The following is a 20796-nucleotide window of genomic DNA, read 5'->3' as shown; positions in this document are numbered from 1 at the left end:
CAATATATCATCACAACAAAAGCAGAAATTTAGTACAGTACAAGGAGAGAGAGGGAAAAAAAAAGTAGCATTCTCAGTAACTAATGCAGATCATACCATTGGATGCCACGGTTCGTGTCTGATTTTGGAACGTTTTGGATCGAGTTCCGTATTGCCCTGAAAAATGGCTGGCTTGGGGTGATAATTCATTCCATGCACCGCTCTGTGAAGGATGAAGGCTCGCTTGGGACTCTGCAGGGGGATTCAGGCGCTGGGCCCAGGCTAAGTCTAAATCTTGGGGCTCCTCCTTTAGTTTTTCTCCTTCTTTGCCAACTCGTTGATAGATTCTTCCAGTGCTGTCATTCAGTAATCTTCTCATCCCTGTAATTTGTTTTTTAATTTCCCGGCTTTCATCTCCTAATGAAAACAGAGCCACAGTTATCACTGTAAATTAGCAAAAAGGGTAATGGGTAGAGATTAGAGATTTTAGATGCCAATAAGAGTTGGAGTATTAAAAGAAATAAAGATGAGAAAGAAAAAGAGACGGTTGGGCAGAAGCTGGTATGTTCCAGGCTATGCTTTAACACAGCGATGGTTGACATCTCCCACGGTTGAAAGACCTGCTGAACTTGGCTTTCTTGATGCTGTTTCTAAAGCTTTGATGAGTAAGATTATTTTTTCTGCAGAAGGAAATAATAATAGCTACCGCAGTTTCAAATAAACCATCCTTTTAAGAGACTGATCCTATTCAGCTGTTGACATCCGTGGCTATTTTCCCCAAGTAAAGCCTAAAGGATCAGATCTTCTACATATCAGTTTGCTAAATGCAGAAGGTTAGATCCTACAAAGGAAAAATAAACCACAAAAAGCATCACCCCACACAGACACACAGAACAACACTGTATCTATTGATTTTAATGAGCAGGATCAGTTCCATAGGCCACAGAATTGAATACTACTGGTTTATACAGGAATAAACTAAAAGGCAGCTAATACACATATAACCATATACAGCCTAGGATATACTGCTGGAGGTCTTAAAACTGTGGATTATGAAAACAAAATGAAACTTTAAACAAGAAAAATTTGCCTGTTTCAAGTAAATTCAGGGCATTTAAATAATAACAATTGCATGCTTTAATACTCCTGGCACCATTTAAGTATTAATTTTACATATGGAGCTGCTGATTGCACAATGAATATATGTGTTTTGGGCAGATAGCAGCTATTTCGCTTGTTAAAGCATACATTACATCTCACTAGTAATAAGGAAGTGATCACAGCCCCTTCTGAAATAGGAAGTTTCTATTTTTTTACTGGTAATAGAAAAATCAAACATCCTAAGCAAATGGAATAAGTGGAAGAAATTGCTGAATCAGCCTTTCTTTATAATGCACTTTATACAGTAATACTTGCTATCCTCTACTGAGTTTACATTTGCATGTCCCAAAGTAAACCTATTTTTGGCAAAGCAATAGTGCAAAGGAAACTTCAGAAGGAAATGCCAACCATCCAAAACCCAAGATGCAACATTCATCATAGACTCGTGCAATGGTTTGGGTTGGAAGAGACGTTAAAGTTCATCTAGTTCTAACCGCCTGCCATAGGCAGGGACACTTTCTACTAAAGCAGGTTGCTCCAAGCCCTGTCCAACTCTGATTCAACAAGACATTTGACAGTGTGTTAATGCCAGGCACATGAGCAATTTTATCAACCCAACAGCACTATTCAGTTGTATAAACCTAGAAGCATGCTTAGGTAGCTGGCTGAACCAGGCAGCTAAAGAGCAGCAACCCCCTCCACAACACAGGTCAAGCTCAATGTGGCTGCAAATTGCTGTGCAAGCCCAGCATACCCAGGGAGGCACCTTAAAGAGGGAGGTTTTGCTGTAGGAGGTGAAGCAGCAGAAGGGGACACAAGCTGTACAATCTGCTCCAGCCTCTGCTGAATCAGAGCATCTCCTGCCTGACCCGGTGCACTGGTTCCCTGGGCCAGAGCCAGCTGGCTCCAGCCCACCCTGATCCAGCGGGAAAGTGGGTAGTTTGCAAGAAAGCTTCTAGTACAAGCTTAGAGAAATATGTGTCAACCCTGCACACGATACTCCAGCACTGCTTCCACTCCAGCTACAGCAGCAAGAAACCCCTTTGCAAGGAAGTTCTGCATTGTGTTTGCTTTGTCGGTTTGCCTGTGGATTTGTGTGTGGGTGTGATTTAATTAACAAATCACAGCACCAACTCCTCTAAAATGACACTTTCTGGCCCTGACCCAACTAAGGGTTGACTGTTTGTAGTTCCCAACCTCAAAAAGCCACAGAGTACCACCAGACTCCAATTATTAAGATACTTTACACTGCCTTTCCCCTGTATGTGGCTGTATCTGCCCATATATCCACGCTCCAAACGCTGTTTGCTACAGCAAAGCATGAAGCAATCCCTCACCATCGCATCATTTAGTAGTACACCAAGTTTTATGTTGTCGATTTGGATTTGTATTCAACAGCAAAATGTATCTGAATATCAAACAAGCTTCCCACCCACCTCCTCCTGTCAGTGACTGTGTGCTACGTGGCTGGTCGGGTGACATGTTGTTGGAAAGATTAAATTTCCCTTTCCCAATTACATAAAATATTAATGTTAATTGAGCTTGTTCAGCCTTGATTCTGCTTCCTTGTTCCTCCATATAGAAGTCTTCCCACTGATGAGCACACTTACTTCTAAATAGAAAAAAACCCTACATTTATGTCACAACAAACCCTGAGAGTGCATCCTACATAAGCATGTCTTTGTGTTTAGGTAGCTCCCTACTTAAAACAGGGAGATTCAAACTTCATGATCTTATTTGTTAAGTTTGTTTTTTTTGCTGTGGTTTTTGGTTTTAGGGATTTTTCTGCTTGGGGTTTTTGGTGGTGGTTTTTCTTTGAGTTTTGGGGTTTGTTTGGGGTTTTTTAAATGTCTTCTGTTTTGTAAGGAAGGACATAAAAACCATGCAGGCTGTAACTGTAACCTTGACTTAGTCTTCAATGCAAGTTTACAATCCCCCTCTTGCAATTACGACTTTTAATCTGTAACTGGCCAGTGACAGCAGCATCCTTCCTGACACTGTCTAAATCTGCAGGCAGGTAGGTAGTAGTAACAGATTTAACTTCATGCCCCTTGGTTCTCTCATCTGGCTATTAGCTCTAAAGCCCAATGATAGCATTTTGTCATCAGCTATCATCAGCTGATGATTTTCACACATAATAATCATGTACTTTTAAAAAAAGTAAATAAAAAAAAAGGAAGATGGGGCACAGAAAAAAACAAAGAGCTCAAGATACTGCGTGTTACAGAGGAACCGGCCTTGCTGTTTAAATGCTGAATAGGATAATCATATAGTTTAATACAGAAAAATCTGCATTGCCTACCTCTAAAAGCCCTCCTGAGATGGATTTTGAGGCCTGAGAGGAGTGGTGCCTATTTCAGCTTCTCCCTGTGCCAGGGGTTCTCACCACTTCCAAGGGAATGGGGACACCTCTGAAGGGCAGACTACATGAGTTGCTATTTGGATTCCCCGCTTAAACCCTCTGGTTTTACCTGAAGCTAATGAAATTACTTGCAAAACACTAGAAGACTTAAAAACTACCACCCAAAATAGATAAGCTTGGCAAATGACAGCCCTATTTAGGAATTTATATGTAAAGATGATAATGGTCATAACAAAAACATATGAACCATGTTTTAAAATGACTATTATAGATGCTTCTATGATGGCCCCTTATATAGAAACTGTTTCTTCCACATGAATAAATGCTTCCACATGTTTCTAAAACAAATAAAAGCAAAGCAAAGCCCTTTCATAAATACTACATTAAATCCACATTAAAAGCCATTTCCCCAAAATTCATTTCATTCTCTTTCCTTACTGAAAGGGATAAAAACTTCCAGCTTTGGAAGTTGTAAAAATGTTTAAAGTTACAAGTGCACAACTGTAAACCAGAACTGCCCTAGGATGAAGCAGCATCCACAGGCTAAGCGTGTACCAGTCTGAAGCAACAGACCTGCAAACAACTCCACTTAACAAAATGTTCTTGATAATTCATTAATTCCCTGCTTTGGCCCTATGTGCCTGACCATATTTTCACAATCATGCTTATTAAGTTTGATACAAATGAAGCACACTGCCTGCAAACAAGTTGTTCTACTTTTGCCAAATAATCTGTCAAGTTATCACAGTGCTACAAAGAATTAACAAACTATATGCAACCATAACAATATGATAAATATTGATTTTATTCCAGTATTAGAGAGCAGTAACCGCATCGTATTTAATGTGTGTGTTTTAAGTGTATAAATGAGCGCATAGGGCTAAGGTTGGACTATTGTGTGTGTTTGAGGTTTTCTTCCTTTGACTTATATAAACAAATATATGTTCTCCTGGCCCAGGATTTAGCAAATAAGTTCTTTATCTTTTAACATTTATGTTTCTCATATGTTTTGGGAAATATTAATGAGCAGTTGACTTTTTTAATGCATTTTCTGTTGTGTTTGGGCAGATGGAACTCATGCAGAAAGTTTTCCTTTCTTGGTTATACAAACAAGGCTTTTTACTCCCTCAGGCTGCCTATGGAAGATACTTTCTATCTCAGAGATCTGTATCAAACTAAGCTGAAATTGGTGGACGAGATGAGAAGCTATGGGGAGGGTAGAAACAGCAACAGGCAGCTAGGCAAGCACATGTGAAGTGACAACACTAGCTTGGTTTGTAAGGAAACAAGAAACTCTGAGGTGAGAAACAGTGGAAGTAGAATGCATAATGCTTGAAAGCTCAACAGAAAATAAATAATGGCAATGAGTTATATAATCAAAGATATTAAATGCCAGTTTATTAGATGCCACTTGAATGCTGCCCTTCCTGGACGAGGGCCAGCAAAACTTGGCTGCTGTGTTTGAAGATTTTATAAGGGCTAATTCAGACCAGCTCCAGGAACCAGGAGGCACGTGCATGCAGGGCACACGTCTCTGCTGCACAGCCAGGCTGAACTCACCAAAACACCTTTCTGAATGTTATGCACTGGATGACGACAGGCTGAAAAGTTGGAGCTGTTCAGCCTGGAGAAGAGAAGGCTGCGTGGAGACCTCATAGCAGCCTTCCACTATCTGAAGGGGGCCTATAGGGATGCTGGGGAGGGACTCTTCGTCAGGGACTGTAGTGATAGGACAAGGGGTAACGGGTTAAAACTTAAACAGGGGAAGTTTAGATTGGATATAAGGAAGAAGCTCTTCACTGTGAGGGTGGTGAGGCATTGGAATGGGCTGCCCAGGGAAGCTGTGAATGCTCCATCCCTGATGGTGTTTAAGGCCAGGTTGAACAGAACCTTGGGTGACATGGTTTAGTGTGAGGTGTCCCTGGCCATGGCAGGGGGGTTGGATCTGGATGATCTTAAGGTCCTTTCCAACACTAACTATTCTATAATATTCAAGTATTTCCTTCAAAGACAGTTATCCCAGAAGGGAACTAAGCATCCGTTCTCTATACCCACATCAAACTGGAACTTGCAAAGCTCAAGATAGTTTTGCCACTGTCATCTTGTATTGCAAGTGGTCCTGAAATAGAAAATTGTGAAGGTCAGTATGGAGAAAATAGAGGAGCCATGTGCATGATTCCTTATCAGATCAAAGGTTTCCTAAATCAGATGGAAACTTGTGACTGCTCTGTGGATAATTTGAATCTGGCATCTGTGTATCTAAATTGGTGGGGTAAGCACACATTTCTCAAATAAGGGACGCCCAGTCCTTGCTGGGGGATCAACCTTGTCAACCTGTATTGATCAAGTAACACAGGCAACAACATGCTTTGCAAATTAAAACCCCAAGTCAGCAGGGAGAGCAATGGAACAATGTCACAGAATCACACAAGCAACGTGAGTTACGTGCAAGGGACTTTGAGTAGCCCAAGCTAATATACAGGGATATTTGAGCTGTCTTTGTTAAGGCACCTTAGCAGTACACTACAACACCATCTAAAAGCACCTACGCATCCCCATGTCACCACACAAAGCACTAAGATTGCATCTGCAGGAAAACTGGATTACCCTCAAATTAGACCCCCTACTCCCAAACCAAGCATGTAAGTACACAGGTTGATTGACACCCCTGCTTATGGAGAGACACAAAGTTAATAAGCATCACAAGCACTAATGTAAGCAAAGCAGAATCTTTGGAACATTGAGGACCTGGGGGGGGGCGGTATTTCCCTATTTCCCTGGAAGCTGGATCAGCCCAGGTGGTCTGGCCACTACCACTACAAAGTAACTGAAGAGCTTGGTGACACAGCTTCAAAACACGCAACAGGAGCAGATACAGAAGCATAAGTTACACAGCTTCACACCACACTGAAACAGGTAAATCACTCAGGAAAGGACAAGTGAGCAACTGTTCAATAAATGCATATATTAATGGGGTCATATAATGGAAAAGGTAGTAGTAGATATGCAACAACTTCCCCCAGTTCTCAGAAATATCCGAGGTCAAGATCATACTTCAGCCTCAAAGGGAAGGTTCACAAAGTGAGATCACTAGAGAGCACAGATATATAAAATAACATTTTGTGCAGTCTTAATTACAGAAGCTACTGGTGCAACAGTCAGACTTGGGATACAATTCTATTAAAAGTAACAAGTAACTTCAGAGGCTTGCGTTGAGGCAACTTTTTCTCTGTGAATAACTTGCAAAGGCTATTATTTCCAGGACAGAATAAATTCTTGGTATTAGTGAGTAACTTACGCATCGCTCCCCTGCTCCAAGAAGACATTATTTATTTTTACCATAACATAGAGAAGTTATTAATCTGCTGCCTTCCATTTCAACAATGCAAAGTGCTGTAAAATGCACAGACACCTGCATTACAGTACATTTCAGTTCCACTTTATATCAGTCATAAACATCTCTGCTTTGGACATCTCTTCAAAACAAATGCTCCAAGCACACTGTGTGTAGCATTGGGTTTTATGAAACTATAAAAGTTCTTCACTGTTAATTACACAGACAAATGTCTCATCACACGTTTGATTACCAGGATAATATAATTAGTTTTCTACATTAACCTTTCCAACACAGAGCCTGAATTTCAAGTTGAAAGCATTGTAAAAATACTCAGGCTGGGGGTATATTATATTTCTGCTTTTTTGTCATGATAATAAAATACTAAGACTGGAAAAAAAAAAACACCTAACCCATTGTAGTATACACGAAAGATAGACAGATATATACACACAACCTAGGTTTGATCAGCACTGTCCACAAGACATGGGTGTACAGTCCCCTCACGGGCTTCTATTTCCAAGCCTGGGCTAGCAGCCCTGTGACAGAAGGTTTATGCTGATAACTGGCAAAAGCTGAAGTCAGGTCTGCCTTAAATCTTGCCTGTACTTGAGGTTTAAGCACTTCACTCTGGGCTGCTTCCTCCTTTTCAGGTTGAGCAGTCTCTCTTGCAATCAGATAACTAAGCCCTTCCCTTCCAAACAAAAGAGATGCCAGTCCTCATCTGCAAAATACAGCAGTGACATTCCTCCCACCCAAAGGCTGTGTTTAGTATGTCCTTTGTCTAGAAAGAAGTTCTTGTTTATCATCTTATCAGAACAGAGGACTGGAGGAGAGGACAAGCTACGACATCTCCCAGTCCAACACTGCACCACATGAGCAGACTTCACAAGCTTACCAAGCTCCATTCGTCACATCCATCAGAGGGTCACATCCAGTACCTTGTCCACTAATTGTGCTGAAACTTCCTCCAACTTTCAGCCTACAAAGCTGTTCTGACCATCTATGCTGGTGCCGAAAAGACCATATAGGTTCAACAGGTCTTTCCCGATACTTAATTTATCTGCATGTTAAACATACTGGATACTTCCTACTTACTCATTTACCCTAGGAGCTCCCCTCTTCTCAACAGTACAGTTTGTGGTCACCCTTCTTAACTGTGAGACCAAAACATATGCACATCCCACTCCTGATAGAGCTTCACTCGTTTATATACTGGCATTAATATTTCACCTTTTCTAAAGCTAATAGTTTCAATGATGTATCTCAGCATCCATCCACATACTAAAGTCTGCGTCACACTGAGGTTTCAGCAGCTGACCCCATGAGCCAGTTAGAGAACAAATGTATACAGGAGAACACACTGAACTCTAAACCAATGAATTGGAGTGAACATCCTTCTGGGATGAATTTTGGCATAAATCAGTGAAAACAAGTAAAGAAGCAATTATACCCTGAAGCTCCTTATTAGTGGACAGGACACTGAGCTGGGGAAAGTGTTGTGATGCCACCATCCCTGAAGCACAATGAAATATTACTCCATGCACTGTGACTTTTTCTAAAGGAAAGCTGGAATGCCAAACACCAATCATCCCAGATCCCCACTGAAAGGTGGGAACCCAGATTTCAAGCGCTTTCAGCTGAGTTCAGTCCCTGCTACTGCTTTCCCTGCGTTTCAGATCAGTGTCTTTGTCACTAGGAATCTGGATGAAAGCAGACACCAAAGTAACCTACTGAAGATAAAGTGAGGAGATTATGTGAGCTCTGAGTAAGTTACTGAATTGAACCCAATCCCCAAGGAGGGGGAGGGAAAAGTCTAGTCTACAAATCTCACACAGTCATTTGTCATTCAGCCTTGTCAAAAACAGCATGCTTTGAGGAAATCTGAAAGTTGGACACTTAGGATATTGCCAGGAAATAGCATCTTTTCATAGCAGCTGAAGGTGGGCCCCCAGGACTGCAACACCACGCTTCAGTACCTGATAAGGAAGATCCTTGATAGGACTTACATTCTTAAAGGTTAAATTCTGACTGGCTCTTGAAATAGGTGAACTTTAGGCACTTAAATGCCAGAGCACATTCAGTTTCAATGAAAAGCTGGGCATACTCAAAACAAACCCCAAACAAAATCCAAAGACAACACAGCCAGACCAAAATCAAAATCAACTGGTCTAACTCACAGTACAGACATCAAAATACAGACTCCTGCAGATTCTTAGAAGCATCCTGGCTTAAGCAGCTAGATGCCTAACTCCTGCCAAAGCTTTATCATGACTTACGGTTGGAAGACAAAGCATTCAAAGTAAACTTCTGGTGGAGCTCACTCCATCAGGTTTATCAGACCCCACCAAAAGTGCTTACAGAACATGAAATCCAAACACAAAGCACAGCAGCCACATTTGCTGCTCTCTGGCAATGGGTGCAGGAAGAAATGTTTGCTCAAAATCCTAATGGTGAGAAGCTGAGAATTTAACACAGCTCTCACCCTCATGGAAATACTCCAGCCATCAGAAGATTCCACACTGCCCAGGACATTCTCCTCTCCCATTTACTTCTGACCTCTAGAAAAGGTTGTGGCACTATGAATTAAGGAGACAAAGGCATTTTGCATGCAATGAAGACCAACTTCAGGTGCTGATTTACACACTCCAATGCCTCTTGCTGGCTCCAGGAGGCAACAGGCACAGATTACAGACACCTTAAATCACCCTTCAAAACGTTTAGGCTCCTGGTGCACTTAAGGAGAGGCAGACACCCCTGAATTCCTTGCACCAAAGCCTGAGCAAAGTGCCCAAGAACTTGCTTTACATAACAAGAGTCATTATGGTAGCTCAAAAATCTGGCTCCTGATCCTCTGAATTTGGCCTGCCAAATTTTTGCCAGGAGGTGCTTTACTCAGGTGAGGTCCTACATGAGACAGGAGGGGGCTGGAAGCAGGGAAGAAAGAAGCACTCTGCAGCTGGGACAAAAAGGACGCACAGAAAGATAAAGGCTTGCTGATGACCAGTCCTACCATGCTGGAGTATATATCTTTGGTATATACACTGTGCAATGTATATACACTTTGTATACTGTATACTACTACTTTGTTTTCTTTACACATTTTTAACTGTTGATTTAATTTCATTTTGCCATGGCAGGATTAGCAGGCAAGCTACAGAGGTGAAAGGACATTATTACATTAAGACAGCACATTAATCCTTTATCCCACCCAAGGCAGAAGCAAAACCAAACAAATAGCAGCTTCCTGGAAATTGAATTTCTGTTATCCAGATGTCAAAGATGTAATACCCCAATTACACAAACTATTGCCAGTGAACCATGCCAGGGAATATGCAATGTAAATGGGGTGAGCACAGAGCTGCAAAACTGCAGAGTCAGCATTTGGCTCTCTGAGTGAGTGATAATTAGCACTGTGTGTAGACACTAATAAACATTTATGTCTGAAATTACAACTTTTAGCAGTGTTAATAAAGGATATATTGGCAATTCATAGAATATAAGGGTCTTGAAAAGAATGTCATATTAAACAATGGCAGGCTCTTCCTGTGCTTGCACAGAGAGTTTTTTCCTCCCTAATTGCAAATGGCCACGCTATGTCGCTCAGAAATTAATCAACACAAGCACATACCTAAAAAAAATGGTTGTGTTTCTTTGGTCTCCCCATTAACATCATTGCTGTAGTCAGAGATCTTATATATCTCAGGGTGGTAATCTGGAATGAAAAACGATAAAAAAAATTAGAACTCAAGTGATCTGGAAAAAATGAACACTGAACACATTGCTACAGTTTTACTACATAATTTATCAATATCTCTGCAGCTGATTTCATGTACATCAAATTAACCACAGAAAATGTGCTCTGTATCAGCACCTCCTAAAAAAAAACTTTGCTCACACTGGAGAGACTCAGCTCCGATATTTCACAGATTTTAGGGAATAGCTACGCCTGCCCTAAATTACTGTGTTCATTTTCACAGCAAATTATCCCACCAGATGCCAATTATCTGGCTTCTTGCTTTACAGATGGAAAGCAGATTTATAACAAAAACTTTACCTTCCCAGAGACCAAGGGGAACTTTCAAACTTCACCTCAATCAGAAAATCAGCAGTGTACGTTAGGGCTGCATCATTCAGCTACACTAATGTGTATTTGTGCCACTGGCCTCTGAGTTCTGAAGACAGGAGGATCAGGGACACCTTAGGATATTCACCTAGAGAAACTAAGGATGGCCCTAAGAATAAACACCAGCATCTCTTATTCAGAGATGTTACAGGATTAAAAAGTAGTAATAATTAACTAAAAAATTCACCACTGGATTTCTATTTCAAATAAAAAAAAAGGAGTATTTTGCTGTGAAGGTGTCCACTGTAATCCCAGGCAGGTGCTCTGTAAAACCAGAGCTGTGTTTACACGTGCGTACAGAGGGAAGAGTAAGTCCAAGGAACAAACCATGTCTAAAGGCAGCTCTCCTGGATGCTATTTCTGCCTCTGCTACTGGCACACACTTTGTCCTTCGGCAAATCACTCAAGACTGAACTATCAATTCGGTGTCTTGAAACAGCCACTTCCCCACCTCACTCCTTTAATGCCCTCTGAGTTCCCAGCGCTCTCTGCTACTCCCTCTGTAAACTGGTTTTTATGTTTACCTGCCTCACAAAAAGCAAGGCAGAGATTAACTCATGGAAGAGCACTTTGGGGGATTCACTTAAAAGGCACAACAGAAACACAGGGTGGCAGAAGCAGCTCCTCCTCCTGCAAGCAGCACACCTGCACCGCTGAGAAAACAGCTACAGAATGAGAAAGGTCTCCTGGAAGCCAAACCTTTTTGTTAGGTGCTGTTTATTTGTACAGCACGACTGTCTCGAGGGTGCAAGAGGAGGAACAACACAGTAAGTAAATGGGAATTGAGCCTAACACAGTAACGCAAAAACAGAAAAGGGCCTGAAAAAAAATGAGCAGGGAAAAAACCACAGCAGAGTTGGAGAGGTTAGCAATGAGGCGCTACATGAAGGGTTCCTCTGCCTACTGAGCACACCCAGCAAAGTGAAACAGGTAAAAGGTGAAGTTTGAGATATGACACTGAGGAATTAAAGGCTCCTTTCGTAAGGCTGAAACTATGGGATTTATGCTGACTGCCTCCCATGGTCATTAGATGTCCTATTGAGGAGGGGGAGCAGCTTGGTGGGTACCTGGTGACCAGCCAGGGTCAACCAGCCACATTCAGCATTTTCATCCTCTCAAAGGCCTCCAAGATCCGCTGGGAATGAGCACGTGAGAACTAGGAATTAAATGACTTACAGACTCATGAGCCTTAGATCTATAGAGTACACGTGGTTTCTTCTCTAGCACTTCCCTCTGTACAACCAGCTGCTCACAATATTATTCTGATCTACAGCTTCTACCTTAAAGTCACCACATTTCACCTCAGAAACAGCTACATTTCAGTGCAGGAATGGATTTCATTACTGATCACCTGGATAAGGTGCTCTGAAGTTGTTTTGGGGCGAGAATAAGCACTATAGGGGCACACATCGTTAACAGATGGTGTGTTACCAGCTAACTGACACAGCATACCCTATTCTCTTTGGTTTTCTCCTTCTGCTTCAGATGTCACAGTCCAGGCGCTGCGAAATCTGTATCAATTTCACAACAGTAAACACTAAACTGTGACATTACAGAATGACTCCTGCAAGCGGCAAAGGCCAATTACAAGAGACAACTATTTATACATAATTATCTTTATAATCAACTGTGATAGAAAAAAGACTGTGAGTGCAGACTCACATGCAAAATGTGATTTTTATCTCCTCCATTCTCAAAGTACAAAGGCGTAATTTTCTCTCTAGGATATGTTTTTAGTAGAGATTTCTATAAGCCTTTCTACATCCAAAAAGAGACCCCAGATACAATGAGAATTACTAACAATCTACCATCATAACTGAATTTATCTATTAAAGCAAGGTTAAATAGATTGCCTTATTCACTGAGGCATATCTAAACTTGTAACAAGTGGCAACTGAGCATTGGCAAAATAGTTACCTGTTTCTGATAGCGTACTTATTCTTTTTACAGGTCTATTAGGGCAGAAATAAAACCATGTCTTCAATTTCAGTTTTACTTTTCCACACATTTTGCTTTCACCCACCCCCCCACCCCCCCCCCCCGGTTCCTGCGCTAATTCTGCCTCTGAGTCAGAAGCAAGTTTGGTATCAAAACCCTACAAACCAAACCTGTTTTCCATAGAAATCAAACCCTAGATAGGTTTGCTAATGCACACAGACCTCCAATACCTTTCAGACAAGTCTGACAGGTCGCTGCCCTTCTAGTTTTAACAGGGAGTAAGTGCAATGCTCCAGACCCCCCCCATGAGGATACGACAGTCATTATTTACTATTCCTGCCAAGTGAGCCTATTTCCGTCTTTAAATTTCCTTGCATCAGACATGATTATGCCAAGCTCCTGCAAAGACATTGCTCTTCAGACAGCAAGTCTTGACACTTGCATGTGTGTGTCCCCCTTCCCAAGTGTGACATTACATCCAAGCAGTCACCTGCCTTGAACCTAGCATGCAGGACACACACAGCCGTTTCATGGAGATATCCTCACCCAATACTTGGAAACACAAAAGGAAAAACAAGATCTCAAGTCAAATGCATCAGAGCAAAAAGATCTTTGGCCAGAGAAGGGATGAATCCCCAACCAAAACAAATCCCTAGGGCTGGGAAGTCCACCTGTTAAAATGCCCACCAGCGGCTGCATCTTCTCCTATTACTATCATAAGAAACCCCCAACCAAACAAGAAGACTGAAAACAGAGCTGTGCTCCTTCCCTGACATGAATCCAAGTTCCCCCCCACCCTCTCTCCGCGATGCCTTTTCAAATAGCTCCTTTTCCAAAAGCAAACACACCCCGAGTGAACAAGTTACACGCCAGTGGCTCTCCCCTGCCCACGTACGATTAGTTACCTGCGTGGATTGTTAATAAAGCAACCTCTGTTCTGCTTTTCTTTGAAACACGCGGATGTACACAGTCGAGGGGAGGAAAAAAACCCACCCCAAACACAATAAATCCACAGGAGTTGAATACTAAGAAGGTCCGTTGTTGCTCAAGTGTCATTATTTTTCTGCTCGCTTCCTCCTTTTACCTTTCCCCCCCCCCCCCCCCCCCCCTTCCAGAAACAGGATTTACCACGAAACCACGAAACACTATCTAACTTTATTTTGTGCAAGGGAAAAAAAAAACCACGTCCAGCTTACTGGGGTGGTTGGGGGTGTTGCAACAACACGGAACACACATGCAGAAAACCCGGTTAAAATGAGGAAAAGGGGGATAAGAGCAAAGCAAATACAAGGCGTGCAATGGTTTCGGGGAGTTGAAGCACAGGATTGCGGAGTTAAATAACAGCGCCGGGGAAGGGGGGAGCGGCGACTCGGGGCGCGGAGCTCGGGCGTTTCATAACGCCCCGCTTCCCCCCGGTGCAAAACTCCGTCTGCCCCCGGCGAAAGAACAAAGCCCCAGCCACCCCCGGCCGCCGCCTTACCTTCGTTGATCAGTTTAAAGCTTTGGGATTTCCTGCTTCTCTTCCTCTGCGTGAACTCCATGGTGCGGGCAGGAAGGAGCGGGGCGGCCAGGCGGCCACCCGCCGGTGGTGGCAGGACCGAGGTCCGTGTCTTTTAATCAGCAAAAAACACGCGGGGGTTGGGAGACAGCGGCTCCGGCGCTGAATAAAGGGCTCCGGGACAACTTGGCTCCGCTCTTTCCCCTCACACCCCCTCTACCTCCCGCCCTAAACTTTGAGGGAAAGCGGGGTGCGGCGGGGGCAGCCCCGAGGGGGCGATGCCGGGCAGCGCCGCCGCCGCCGCCGCCTTCACCCCCCCCGCCGGCTGCGCGGCCGCGGCCCGGCGGCGAAGGGCGGCCCGCAATGGCTCGCCGCCGGCTCCGGGACCCCGGTGCCACCTGCTGGGGGAAGGCGGCGCGCAGCCCGGCGCGCCCCGCGGCGGTTCCGCCAGCCCCGGCCGTAAACTGCCACCCCGAGACTGGCCCGCCGCCGCACGCCGCACGCCGTGGGGGGAAAGGCGGCCGGTGCCGCCGGGCCCCGCCGCGGGGGTGGTGGGGAGAGGGGCTGAGGGGGCAGCGCCATTTTGTGTACCCCCTCCCGCCGCCTCCACAGCTCCCCATCCCCACGCACCCCATCCCCTCCCGGACACTTTCGGGCTCCCCCTGCCGTGCCCCGCCGCCGCCACAGCTTCCCCCACCGCGGCCTCGGCAAGGCTCCGCGGCGGACAGCGGGGGTGCCCGGCCGTGATGGGAGCGGCGGCCTCTCGGTGCGGCCTTGCGCTGCCGCCGGGCGCTCGGGGCCGCGCCGCTGGCCACGGGCCCCGGCCGTGGCGGTGGGTTCCCTGCGGGGCTGAAGGGGGAACTGTCAGTGTTTAGCGGAGCCGTTCCTGGGACAAGGTCCGGAGGGGATGGGGCTGCGCAAAGTAGGTAAAGGCGAGAAACGGGGCTCGGCTGACGCCAGCAGCGGCTCGTTACCGGGCTCTACGGTCATTATCGCAGCGGTGTGCCCGCTCGCGTCGCGGACCGAGGCCTGGAGGAGCACGCCGGGCTGGCGAGTTAAACGCTGTACAAAGAGGGAAAGAGTCTCGGTCCTCCGGAGGAGTGAGATTTAGTGCCTCTCCGATGGTCACCGGGAGGTCACCGCAGCCATACGGATGGCCGAAAGGCTGCTTGGATTTATTCACCACTTGACACTTCCAGCAATACTTCCAGTTCTAAATTCGTTTCTGGTTAATGTGTTTGTTTTTATAGTCAGCAATACTTCTGCCTGTTGCCTGTAGTAGAGGAAGGACCCAGGCTTTTACAGTTATGACTACCAATAACTGAAAACACAGCTCCCGATCATCATCTTGTGTTTTACGTGCAGTCAGGCTGTGTTGTGACAAGGGGAAGAGTATGTGATAACTTGCAAACGCCTACCCGAACAGATGTAAATGCAGATCTTCCTTTGGGCTCGTCACAGTACCCAGGAGAATCCCATTGGCTCCGGTAATAGTGACTGACCCTAACACTCGGAATAAAAACATAAAATTAGTGCGAGGAAAGCAATTTGAATATTAACAATAGTGATTTGTATCCTGACTGCGTGTGTGGACACAGCCAGACCTGAATTCTCTTGTGCAAGGTGCTGGTCTGAACACCATAGACAGAGCATACCTGGGTCTGAAAAGCAAGGTAGGGAAATAGGCTTAATGGTGAAGCAATATAAGAAAATATGCCTACTGGTGAAATTTATTAGACTCTGGAAAATTAAATTCATGAGGGAGGTTATTGAAACCTCACAGATTGGGTAAGGGTGTAATTTTCTATTAAATTGCTAAGTGGAAAATCCCAGAGGCAATCAATATGCTACTTTTGGAATTTTCCTAAACTTCGTTGTAAGGCTTTGTGAAAGGAAACTGGGCTAACGTACTATTTAAAATCCTGCTTTATATATTTTTGGGAAGATGCTGAAGCAGCAGAGGTAGATGGATGTCATATGCTGTTTGCTAAATGGTGTGGGGCCGATTAATCTCACGGTGAAGCCGGGTCTGAAATGCAGAGCAGTGTGCCTATATTTTGTGTACAGAAAGAGTACAGAAAGAGTATTTTCTGTTCTTTTTTTCCCCTTCCCCAAGCAGTCTGCTGATTCCTGCCTGCTAACTTTATTTGCAAAAGCATTGCTGAAACTGCTATGTTTGACTCTCATCCTTGCTGGGACAATAGGAGAATTTTCATAAAGCATAAGGCCTTCATTTGCTGTTGGACTCACATGATGGGCTTTACCCTGCATTTGCCAAAGGAATGTGCCACAAAAAGGTCCTTTCTGTTTTGTTCTGTTTTCTTCAATTTTGTGAAACATTTTGGGGTATAATTTATGAAAAAGCAATGGCACTGTTCTACCAGCTGCTCTCTTTCTCCTTTTAGTTCTTCCTTCTCTGGATTTTTTTGTGTAAGGGGTCACTCAAGACATGAAATGACTTTTCATTCTGAACACTGGACGTTGTACTTTCAAGTAGGGGTTTATGAGAATTAGCACATCCCCTTTCATTAGTATTTCTCATTTTGCTTCTTGTGAATTAGGTTCATTCTTTTCTACATGCAGAATAAGCTTGAACCCTCCACGCAAACCTAATGATCGTTACTTGAGTACATCTTGGGATTTTCATTTCTGAAAGTATCAGCCAGTTTGCATAAAAGTGAATTAGAAACTGGGACAAGGTGACTTTAGGTCAAAATCTTCTAGTTATCCACAATGACAGGAGGATCCGGTGGCTAAAAATCAAACTTTCTGTCCTGTACTGCTACAGTTTCTCAGCCATCACTTAGAAATGACCACTTCCAGCACTCAAAGCTCCCATGTACAGTAATTAATGAGCCTGCTGTGGGGCATTTCGGGGTCATCTGCCCATTTGTCACAGACCACTGTTGCATTGTTTTAGCTGGGGACACCCAGAAATGAAACTTGTCTTTATCCCATTGGAATGGCTTGCTTTATGTCACCCTGGATAGTCACCGGCTGCATCACTGTGGCAGCTGAGGGACTTAGGATAAAGTGCACAGGCTCCAAGGGGCAGCCAGCTTCTAATTTCATCTTTTATTTCGGTTCATGTCTCAGTATCCTGTTGTTATTATTACATATTAAGAACCCACAGTTCCTTTTTTTCTGGTGAAAATATCGACAATTCCGAGCATTTTGTGTATATTCATGAAGAGTCGCAAAGAATTTCCTCAATCAAACCATTAATTGAGTAATTGTGTTTTTCGAAATGCCATGAAATTAGCCAACTAAATAAGGGCTTTATCTTGCAACATACCCTAAGTCATTATGATTATCCCTATTTCCTAGTTACCATTTTATTATGCTGCAAGTTACTTTCAATGCATCCCCTCCCCATTCTAACTGATTTTCATTTTCCCAGCAATCTTCTGGTGTGTAAAATGCTTTTTTTTTTCCATTTCAGCTGCTAGAACCCAAACTAACCAATTAAATATAATTAATCCAGTAATGCCTCAGTATTAACAGCAGCAGTGCTCTCCACATCAGGATGTTCCAGACTTTTTCTTTGCTTCCAGACTCACAGATGTGTCCAGTTAATTGCAGTATTTTGATTATTAGTCAGAAAGTAGATGGTGCAGGACAAAGAAGACTGAAGAATCCTGGAGCTGAGGAGAATTATACTGGAAAAAGTACACAGACTAGATGATTTGATCTGAAGCTTTACGTCTAATGTCAAGGAATCCATGCAAGGTTGGGTGAAGTAAGAGGAGGCTGCTGGCTGTCACATTAATAGCACCATGATTACTACTCATCTTGGGGCCTGGAGAGGTTCAGTGTTAGGAGGCAGAAGGGGGCTGAAGAGGTAAATTGGAGATCAGGAGCTGCCCAGGTGACAGGTTAATCAGTTAGCTATTTTGGTTAGTTATGTGTAATGAATGTCATTGAGGATTTAGGTGCTAACTGTGGTAGCACTTTTCCCTTTCCAGGGCTGTTTTTGTGGTCACATGAAATACACAGGCAGTGTTTTTCTCAGCTCCCAGCATGAAAATAGGTGATGTTGATGCTGTGTCTTACTACAAACCTTCCCTTTTGGGAGGCCTTCATGTTGGCATATCCAAGGACTGGGTCATTACAGAGGTAGGTTTCCAGATGTCCTGAAGCAGTCTGAAGCTAGGAGTGCAGTTTAGCTTTTCTGACCCCACTTATGTTTTTCCTGTACCATTCCAGTTACAGTACTCAACATCCTTCCAGTACCTAAAGCGGGACTTCAAGAAAGCTGGAGAGGGCATGTACAAGGGCATGTAGTGACAGGACAAGGGGGAATGGCTTTAAACTAGAAAGAAGGTAGATTTAGATTAGATATTAGGAAGAAGTTCTTCCCTCCCCAGAGAAGCTGTGGCTGCCCCATCCCTGCAGTGTTCAAGGCCAGGCTGGACACAGGGGCTTGGAGTAACCTCTTCTAGTGGAAGGTGACCCTGCCCATGGCAGGGGGTTGGAACTGGATGAGCTTTCAGTTTTTTTCCAACCCCAAACCATTCTATAATCTTATTATGTCTCTATAGTTACTCTCTTTTTCCTTCGGGACACTGTATTGAAATGGCTTCTTGTCCATTCTGCTGCTCATTAATCTTCCTCATATAAATTTAAAAGAAAAAAACCTACAGGACAATGTTTTCATCTGTTTGCCAGCTCAGGGAGACCAAAACATTCCAGAACTGTTTCAACAATAAAAAATATAACTGACTCTATGTACAAAGTGTTCTTTGTGTGTGTGGTTACAAACCCTCTGTATATTTCTGTATCGGAATGCAAACCCCACTGTAAGGCTGGGCTTTTCCTCCTGTCTGTCTTTTTATGTGTGGCCTGGACTAAGACTGCGAGGAAGGCCAGCGTAGTCTAAAAGTCAAAGTTTGCTCTGATCAAATACTTGTAGGATAACTGGATATTAAGGTATTAATTCTTCCCTAGGACAATCCAGTGTTCGGATTTGAATTCTGGGATGAGTGGGTGACGAGGCTGAGCTCTAAGCAACAGATGTGGTTGGAGGATAAAGAAGAAAAGGACTCTCTACGCTTTTATGAAAGCTAATGTGGAAGAGTAAATGAAGTTCACCCATATACATGCATGCCCTGTGCTTCTCTGCAATATGGAAAAGTCATAAGCTGCACGAATTTTGCCTTCCCTCCCACTTACAAGGCAATGTGCTTCACGGGAACTAAGGGCAATGTGGGTAGGGCTCATTATTTTTCTTGGAACACTCTTTTTCTGTGCTTTATAAAGAGTAATAGTGCTTAAAATTTTAGTCTGGATGTGTCTTTACACCACTACCATCTCTGTCTAAAGAGATGAAGTGTAAAGCCAGGCTGGCATTCCAGGAAGGCGCATGTTTGAGCTGTGGGTAGTTCAGGAGTTAATCATGGTGGCCTGAGCACAGCTAGGGTAAGCAATCCCATTTCTGATGAATTCTGCAAGCACACATTGCAGCAAGCTCAGCTCAGGGCCCAGCAGCCCAGTGAGTCCCCTGCTAGGAGGAGTTCAAAGAGGTTATGCTACTAATCATACCTACATTTTTGTGTCAGTTTGCTTCAATCACAGCAGCTGAAGGCAGATGTAAAAGTGCAGCAGTGGAAAGAGTCAATAACTGGAGCTACGGATGGAAAATGAATGCAGAATCAGCTTCAGGCACAATTGCATTTAGCAATGTTAGACAGCTCCTTGAGGGTGCAGGATGAAGAAGCCCAGACAACAGCCATACTCCTTTAAGTCCTGACTGAGGCTGATGTGGGGACATTGTTCTGTGTGTCCCCAGCCCAGTCTTCTTGCTGTTCCCACAGCCTGTGTCTCAATTCTGCCTTGATCCTTTTCCATTTCTCTTGCCACACATTAGTAAATGCACTTGCACTAAAATCAATGGGAGTTTGAAAACTAAAAGTAATGCGTGCTTTGGTATGCTACTAATCCACTTATTTGGATCCTCTTACTGCTCCTCTGGGCTGCCCTGATCCTCTCTATCAGCCCACCCAGCTGCTCTGATCTGCTCTCTAAACTTCTGCTGTGGCTATATTAGCATCCCTGTCAACTCACAGAGCTGCTGCCTCGATGCCTTCAATCCCCTCTCCCAATGAGAGTCTCTCTACTAAATTATAATCCTTGTAGCTCAGAATATTGATGTAAGCTAAAATAAATTTATGAAAAGTTGCTAAAGGTCCTACTAAGATGTTCTATTTCCCTAAATGTTTTCAAACAGTCCTTACATTTCAGGCTGCAGAAATAGCTTAAGACACGTTCATAACCACCTGCCTGCTCTTCAGGTCTAAAAAAACATGAAATCTCATTGCAAGGTACAATGTAGTTCAAAATCTACTCACACATGCACTTTTAAAAGAGAGATTATGTGAATTTAATATCTGTGTCAGGCTGGAGACTGACAACATCTGAAAATACTGCTGCTTTTATTCAGCAGTAAGATATATGCAGCA

The 20796-nt window shown here is 43.7% G+C and overlaps 1 protein-coding gene and 1 long non-coding RNA gene across 10 annotated transcripts in view; one reads left to right on the top strand and one right to left on the bottom strand.

Moving 5' to 3' along the window:
• Positions 1-14646, bottom strand: part of BEND7 (BEN domain containing 7) — a 45578-nt gene extending 30932 nt beyond the window's left edge. For 3 of the 9 annotated variants that reach the window (XM_057422486.1, XM_057422490.1, XM_057422492.1), the window contains exons 1-3: positions 14321-14637; positions 10408-10491; positions 97-396 (exon numbers count right to left, since the gene is read on the bottom strand). In XM_057422486.1, the coding sequence (XP_057278469.1) occupies positions 97-396; positions 10408-10491; positions 14321-14381 (445 nt within the window). In that variant the 5' untranslated portion in view covers positions 14382-14637. Of the gene's footprint in view, positions 1-96; positions 397-9261; positions 9338-10407; positions 10492-14320 lie in introns of those variants that run through there. The other 6 variants (XM_057422485.1, XM_057422489.1, XM_057422484.1 and 3 more) reach the window with 5 other exon arrangements.
• The window catches only part of LOC130606292 (uncharacterized), a 68663-nt gene that overhangs the window by 17126 nt on the left and 30741 nt on the right, over positions 1-20796 (top strand). The window lies entirely within an intron of this gene.

Source organism: Pezoporus wallicus, unplaced genomic scaffold, assembly GCF_028554395.1.
Source record: "Pezoporus wallicus isolate ANWC-B61680 ecotype Strahan unplaced genomic scaffold, APGP_CSIRO_Pwel_v1 contig_3058, whole genome shotgun sequence".
Taxonomy (NCBI): domain Eukaryota; kingdom Metazoa; phylum Chordata; class Aves; order Psittaciformes; family Psittacidae; genus Pezoporus; species Pezoporus wallicus.
The sequence above is the reverse complement of the archived record's forward strand: the minus strand, read 5'-3'. Positions and strand labels throughout refer to the sequence as shown.